General features: G+C 34.2%; 1 protein-coding gene across 1 annotated transcript; it reads right to left on the bottom strand.

The window, feature by feature from the left end:
• Nucleotides 1–861: 861 nt before the first annotated feature.
• LOC139787288 (uncharacterized) lies at nt 862–7459 on the bottom strand. The gene is given in 7 exon segments (XM_071726358.1): nt 862–1133; nt 1220–1281; nt 1375–1657; nt 2698–2853; nt 3259–3461; nt 3580–5920; nt 5922–7459. Coding segments are annotated over 2 exon segments (3711 nt in total). The 3' UTR covers nt 862–1133; nt 1220–1281; nt 1375–1657; nt 2698–2853; nt 3259–3461; nt 3580–3747.
• Nucleotides 7460–8374: the final 915 nt, after the last annotated feature.

The raw sequence follows: 8374 nt of genomic DNA, 5'->3' as shown, positions 1-8374 counted from the left end.
TTTTAGTAAAAAAAACATCAAAATTAAAATAAACATTTTACTCACCTGCTATTTTTAATCAACGTAACTGGTAACGTCGGGTCACTCGTGCACTTTCAAAATTTCGTTTGGCTCTCACAACGGCTGTTTACGCACTAGACCGTCGGCGCTTGGGGAGCTAGTAGCTTAGGTAGTATACACTTTTTTTCAGTATAGTTTGGTCCCGCCCCCCCTCCCTTCGAGCTACAGGGGACAGTCACTTTCGCCAGGGCACGAGTGACCCGACGTTACCAGTTAAGGGTTAAAAAAGGTAATTATGAAGAAGAGGAGCTTCCTCACCGAATTGGCTAAAATTTTAATTTTGTGTATTTTGGTGCGTAAAACATGAATCTATAAGTTAAAATTGTCGCTCTCAATTAACCGTTCCTGTTTCTTATCGATTTCGCCATTAACTCGGCTAATTGTTCTTCCACGGATTTTGGAATTTCCGCCTCAACATAACGTATCGACATAACGTATCATCTACTATCTATAATATACGATGCTATATTTTTATTATCCATTTGTCAATTCAATCAGAAAAAAATTCAAATTTTTTTATTTGAAGCACTTGTGAGTTTTACAAAAATGTCTCTCGTTATGTCTTGTATCTTTATCATTATGATATCGTTCAAAATTGCTACTCTTAGAAAATGTATGGATAAGCTTGATAGGACTTGCTATTTTATCTACGAATATGCAATTAACAGATCCAAACAGTTAAGTGACAAGTATATCGACAAAGGTAAAGTCTTATTTGCTTGAATCAACATGCTACACGTATGTATATCACGTAAGTATGACAACGGAATGGAGATTATTGGAAACGATCGGAAAAGGACATAAAAGATAAATCGCGGATTTATTTATGAATATTCTATATTAAACATAATTAAAATAAAGAAAACTGCACTTTGTAATTTTTAATAATATATTATAAAATCTAATATGTATATATGTATATATGTTTGAACTATCATAAAACAGTCATTTCATATAACTATTAGCAAGATTTTGAATTTATGTTTACCATTTATTGGTTCATCAAATATACTTACATATAGAAATATTGTTAAAAATATGTACCACATTGTAAGCTTCTGTCGACCATTTACCTGCAAAGGAGTAACATCAAAGTATAATTACATATCCAAAGATAAATAATTTTGAGTAGAGATGTATATATCTAAAATCTACTTACACGTAGGAGTTGGTAATAATCTCGTTGATTGGAATGTGGCTTGGATCAGTCAACTCGCAAAACTGTAATATAATAATAAATCGATTAGAATTTTCGGAAACATCACTTCATACGATTCTTTCACACGATGACGGTTAATGTTAATTTCCGATTACCTTATTATTATGTTTCGCGTGTTCTATACTTGTCGTCATGACGAAACATCTAACCGAGACATTGCGCTTCTTGGCTACCTCAATGTATCTCTTTCTCGAAGCTGGATCGGGATTGGTATTGTCTATAACTATACTTTTTCCTTGATTCAAGTATTGTTGGACTGCGGCAATACACTTCTGCCAGCTCCCTAAAGTGTCTCTGTTGACGTATCCGTATTCCTTCAGATAAATTCTTTGCAAAATGCGATTTTCCGGAGTCTGGACTGCCGACCATAAGTACCACCTGTTAATGGATATCTATAAGCACGAGGAAAGAGCAGGCCTCTGTTCACATTTGACGTTCACGATGATATTCGTGTTATGCACGATGCTTCTGTCAAAATCGAGGAATCACATGCGGAAAAGTTTTACTTAGGTATTTATCATTAAAAGAATACTTTGTATAATTCTCTTTTATGTTATTTTTTTATTTTTTCTTATTAGATCATGGTACAAGAGGAACAAACACATTTTTCCAGCGAGTAGATGGAAACCTTTTGATCCAACGAAAAGTTACGACAAGTATACAGTGTCGGATAAAAATAGGAAGAAAGATAAAATCTGATAAACTTAGATTCAACGAATTGTCCAATTTCGTTTAAAGGATTCAGATTCAAAGGACTGTAAATATTATAACCAGATAAATAACTTTGTTTCATCGTTACAATTGATTCATTATGCAACAGATTGTAATATATATATATATATATATATATATATATATTACAATATATATACAAATATATATATGTATAATGTACATATATTGTAGCTACATTGTATTTTTAAGGACTGTGATTTTAATTCATTCAGTTATATAATAATATTTAATTCATTTATTCGATTATGTAGCTCTACTAAATTAGTCTTTTGAATCTGAATCCTTTAAACGAAATTGGACAATTCGTTGAATATAAGTTTATCAGATTTTATCTTTCTTCCTATTTTTATCCGACAGTGTATACTTGTCAACTTTTCGTTGGATCAAAAGGTTCCCATCTACTCGCTGGAAAAATGTGTTTGTTCCTCTCGTACCATGATCTAATGAGAAATAACATAAAAGAGAATTATACAAAGTATTCTTTTAATGATAAATACCTAAGTAAAATTTTTCATGTGATTCCTCGGTTTTGACAGAAGCATCGTGTATAACACGAATATCATCGTGAACGTCAAATGTGAACAGAGGTTCGCTTTTTCCTCTAATCACAATACTACATACATTAAAATAACATGCCAACATTGTGATATTGCTTCATAAGTTATATCATTTAGTATCTTTACCTTAGTTACAATAAAATCGTAAAACGTATAATGGTGCGGTAATATAAGAAAGATCCTTGACATACATTAACTGATCTGCCATTACTGTTTTAAGCTCGCTGAATTCACGCTTCAGAACTTCTAAACATCTCTGAAGAAGCTGATAGATAGAATTACCTGTGAAAATTTAATTTATGCAGTAGAACATTTATGTCACGCCAATGTTACTCCAAAAGTGACACTGGAGTATTTTAATAACTTAAAAATTCTCTAAATCACTGAGACATTCACCTTTCTTCATTATAACACTCCGACGATAGCCAGAATTTAGGAAAATTATTTCATATTAACTCAATAGGCGTTAAACTTGCATACATAGGGAGCTTTCCAGCAAGTGACACAAGCCGACACAAACGTCGTTCTATCTTTATTTTTTGGCAATGAGTAACGAAGACAAAACGATACCTGTGTCGACTTGTGTCGCTTGCTGGAAAGCTCCCATAAGTGAATCTCGCGTTTTATGTAAAATTTTGTAAGAAACTGGTAATCTAACCTACTTACGAAAACGATACGATAACTTACGATAATTCCTTCGCGTAAACGGGAAAATATCTCCTCGGCATCAGCTCCCTGCCGTCAATATATCTTGATATATATTTGGAGATACAGATCGCTTCAAATTGCGGCTGACAGTGTACCTCCAAAAGTCAGAAATGCACATTGAGAAAATAGGGGAGAGGCGGGAGATCGCAATATTATCCATGTTATGCACAATCTAGGTTAACCTGTGTAAACACTCGCGTAAACTTAGTAAGTATAAGTATATATAGTATAGTAAGTAACAGTAATATATAGAATAGAAAATAGATATAGGATAATTACATTATAAAATAAAACAATTACCATGAATTAATCGTCGCGTCGCATAAAGAGTCACAGTCGGTCTTGCTCCGACACTACCGTGTTTTTTTTTTTTTTGGAGGTTCCCTCGGTTGAGAGAGTAAGTGCCTTCAACTCCGCCCCGGAGTTATGTAGCACAACGTTGCTTGACCTTCTTATCTGTGTTTTTCTTCATATTATTTTTCCTATTCTTCTGATATAATTGTAGACACTTCTAATGGTTATCCATTCCTTTCTTCTTAATATTCTTGTTACATCTATTTCCTCTGTTATTCCTCTAGCCCTCAGTTCTCTGTCCAGTCTCTCCCTCTCCTCATCATACTTGTTACATCTCCATATTATGTGATCGATACTTTCGCACTCGTTTCCACACTCGCATCTGGCGTCCTCTATATACCCCTTTCTTGCCAGCGACTCGTTGACGTTGAAATGATTACTCCTCAGTCGATTAATCAATGTTATAAAATATCTTTCTTCATTCATTTTATGAAACCATGGTTTCTTCCTTTTTCTATTATAAAAGTTCTTAAAGTAATAAATCCCCTTATATTTAGCGTCTTTAATCAATGAGTCTTGTGTTTTATTCCAGATTTCTCTTCTAAATTCTTGACGAAAATCCAGTAGTGGTACTTCTATCGTCTCGTCCTCCTCTTCCTCTGTTGCTTCCTTCGCAAGTTTATCCGCCATCTCATTTCCTACTATCCCTATGTGTGCGGGAATCCATATATATATTATTCTTTTCATTTTTACCTTAGTCAATCTAAAATGTCTTTCTCTAATTTCATTGATGTATTTATTTTTATAAACATTTAGATGATTATTCTTCAACGCTTGTAGAACCGCCTTCGCGTCCGTTAAGATCACTATATCTTTAGGTCTATTCTCTGCTTCATTTTCCATTATTTCCATTGTTGCTTTTATCGCTATCGCCTCTGCCGTGAATGTCGAACAATTCTTCGGGATGCTGATATTGTATGCCAGTTCTTGTTCTTCTATGACGACACTGGCCCCTAATGATTTCCCGTTCTTTTTCTTGGATCCGTCCGTGTATATCACCGTGTATCTCTCTTCAAGGTTGTATTTTTCTTTGACCTTCTCCATTAATTGTCTATCTGTGGTACCTTTCTTCTTTCTGTAGTATCCTGTATCCAGGTCTACTTCTATGTAATCTGTATTAGTGCTATAATCCATGTCAAATATCTCGAATTTTCTTCTTGGTCCCATCTTCCTTCTGCACCATTTTATTCTTCTCCATGCTTCTCCTATTATACTTCTTTGATGTAGTGGTTGTTTATATCTTGCAAAATCTTCATTGTGTGTTAATTCTTCTATCCTCTTGCACATTTCCTCATCTCCATATATGCTGATCTTACTCAAGAAGTTCCTTGCTAATAATTCCGCTCTATCTCTAAGTAGTGTAACTTTTGCTTCTGCTATTATCACATTGTTTGGTGTACTGTTTCGGTAACCTAACGCTGTTCGTATTCCTAAATATTGAGTTCTTTCCATTTTTAATTTTTGATTTTGCTCTTTTGGAAAGTAAACAAAGTTTCCATAATCCGTTATTGCTCTTATCAAACTCTTATACAACATCAAAGCTGTATTTACTTCCATCCCTTTAGATTTCTTGTTAAGGTATGTCATCAATGAGTTTGCTTTAGTTACTTTACCTTTAGTTTCTTGTACCTGTTTATGGAAATCCAGTCTACTATCTAACCATATACCCAGAAATTTAGCTTCTCTTTGGGCATATATCTTAGTATTTTGTACTTCTATATATGTATTATCACAGCCTCCATGCTTAGAAAATTGTACTAATACTGTTTTCTTAGGCTCTAATTGTAATCCTAATTCTATAAGTTTTTCATTAATACTATTAACAGCCTTTTCCAGTTTTCGTTTATTTTCTGTTCTATTATGTCCAATAACATACGCCGCTATATCATCTGCAAATTGCACCGATTCGTATTCTACTCCCTCCTTATCTGTTATGTTACATGTATATAAAGCATATAGTAATGGGCTGAGTACCGCTCCCTGGGGGAGCCCTTTGTATACTCTTCGATGTTCTGATTCCTGTCCACTAATAATAAATTCTGTGTCTCTATAATATAGCCACTTACCTATGAATTTCATAATATTCTTTGGACAATTCAATTTCTTTAATTTTTTCATTAATATACTATATATTACATTGTCATAGGCTGATGAGACATCTAGAAAGGCTGTTAAAATATATTGATATTTATAAATACCATTTCTTATATCTGTGGACAGTTTGACCAGATTTTCTGCACATGACCTACCTCTTCGAAATCCGTTTTGATCTTTCGCCAGTTTGTCATCGTTCCGCCCACCAGACCAGTCGTTCATTCACCATTCTTTCCATTACCTTACCCACACATGATGATAACGCTATCGGTCTCACCTTCTCCTTGCCTGCTTTGTCGATGAACATTGTCTGATACTTTCTCCAATCTTCCGGAAACCAATCCGTAGTCCATACTTCATTACATATACTTAGCAGTGTAGCCTCCATTTCTTCCGTCATATCCTTCAACATTTTATATTCTATTCCATCTCTTCCTGGAGCTGAGTTTCTTCTAATCATTTCTAAAGCTCTTTTTAATTCTTCCTTGGTGAATTTATCTTCCACACTGGCTTCCTTGTATCTTTCTCCCTCTTGACCCTCCATTGCCGTTTGTACACTTGGTGGAGCTAACTTCTCGATTTCCTTTCTAATTTCTTCTTCCCTGTTTTTATGTTTCCAGCTATTCCAATTTATTTTCTTCTTGACATTTTTGAAAGTTCTCATAGTATTCCATACATATGTTGGGCTGGTAAATCTGTTAATTGATGCACAGAAGTTATCAAAACTTTCTCTCTTCTTCCTGTTGATGATTTTCTTTGCTTCTGCTTTTCTCTTATTATATTGTACTAACGAGTGTGTATCCTTCTTTCTTTTAAAATTCTTCAATGCTCTCTGTCTGTTTGTTATTGCTTCATCACATTCTGCATCCCACCACGTAACTTTCCTTCTTCTTTGTTTGTCTATTTTTCTCTTCTTATTTTCCTTATCTTCATCATCTGTCTTCTCTGTTGAACGAAAATTTTCTGTAATACTTTTAATTGTTGCTTTAATTGTTTCTATAAATGTTTTGTATTTTTCTTCTTTGTTGATTGCACCTTCCACTAGTATATTATTAAACGTCTCTTTATTTTCTTTTACTATTTTTTTCATTGCGTAATTATAATCCTTCCATTTTGTTTTTTTTGTTGAAAACCTGTTTGTTTTCTTTTTATAATCTTCAATTTCTGTTGTTATCCTTATCTCTATCGGGTAATGGTCTGAGTCCCACGTATCTTCATGTTGTTCGTACTCCATCACGTCGCTCAGGTTTGGTGTAGTAAAGATTAAGTCCAAATTATTTGAGTGTTGTCCTATCGCTCCCTCTCTTGAGACTGTGTCTTCATTGATGCAGATATATTCATGATTATACATTAACTCTTGTAATCTCTCTCCTTGTTGGTCTATATCATAACAATTCCATTGAGTATGATGTGCATTAAAGTCTCCCGCTATAATTGTTTCACAATCCTTACTATCATACTTGAAAATACCTTCCCATGCCCTAACAGATGTATCACCTGGCCTTCTATATACTGCTACTATGTTGATTTTCTTCAATGTGTTTATCAGTCTTACTCCTATTACATCAAAATTATTGTCAATATTATTCCACCCATTTATTACTTTGAATTCTATATTATCTTTAACACATATTGCTACCCCACCGCTGTTTCCCCTACTATTCTTACTGTAAGTTTTAAATCCTGAGAAAAATATATTGTCTTTTCTACTTTTAGTTTCCGTCAATATCATTATGTCATATTCTTGTATTCTTTTGTATATCTCGTTCTTCTTTCCTTGGAATCCTCTGCAGTTCCAAACTACTATTTTTAAAGTGAATGTACCTTCTATATTTGTGGGAAACGCTGTGAGGTTGATCTTGTTCGATCCCCCTCACGCGCCATCCCTCTTCCTCTTCCTTTCCAAAAGTCTTTTTTGATTTCGCCTACTATTATTCTTTGTTTTCTCCTTTTTTCCTCCATCTCTAGCTCTCTTTGTTGTTTCAAAATCTCCGCTTTCACTTTTTCTCTTTCTGCTTGATTGGTTGTCCCTAATTCCTTTTGTTCTGGTCCTTGTATCATTTCTTGGACTATTCTCCTGAACTCCCAATCTTGTCTTGTATAATACATAAGTTTTGCAGCAAGTTTCATAATGATTTCTTGTTCACCGTTGAATCCTGCCGCTATCTCCCCACTAATATCTTGTCTATCTTCCTCAGCTGTTTCTACTCCTATTTCTTCCTCCGATGATTCACAATCCCAACTATCTTCCTGTCTTCTATTTTCATTATTATATGCAATTCCTCTTTTATCCTTGGTGATCTCTCCCAATCTGTTATTGAACTGTTTGTAGTATTTGTTATTTCTATTTTCTTCCTTATTGGTGTTGCATGTTTCTATTTTATGTTCCTCGTTTCTTCCTTGTTGTCTTCTTTCTCTGTTTTCTTCATATACTGTTGTCTTCCTACCTGCATCTTCCATTGTTGATGGCATAGATACTTTCCCTTCCATTTCTTTTCTTGGTGGACGTAGTTTTGGCCATTCCATCGTTTTTTCGTATCTGTCATATACTTGGTCCTTATCCTGTTCTTTTCCTGTTAATATTCTTTCCGCTTCTCTCCGGGATACGTTTTGATATCCCATTATAACATTTATACTTTTGTTCTTT

This window comes from Temnothorax nylanderi, unplaced genomic scaffold (genome assembly GCF_030848795.1).
Source record: "Temnothorax nylanderi isolate EJ_2023f unplaced genomic scaffold, tnyl_v1.0 TNYL_tig1390_pilon, whole genome shotgun sequence".
NCBI classification, from domain to species: domain Eukaryota; kingdom Metazoa; phylum Arthropoda; class Insecta; order Hymenoptera; family Formicidae; genus Temnothorax; species Temnothorax nylanderi.
Note: the sequence above shows the minus strand (reverse complement) of the source record. Positions and strands in the feature narration are given on the sequence as shown.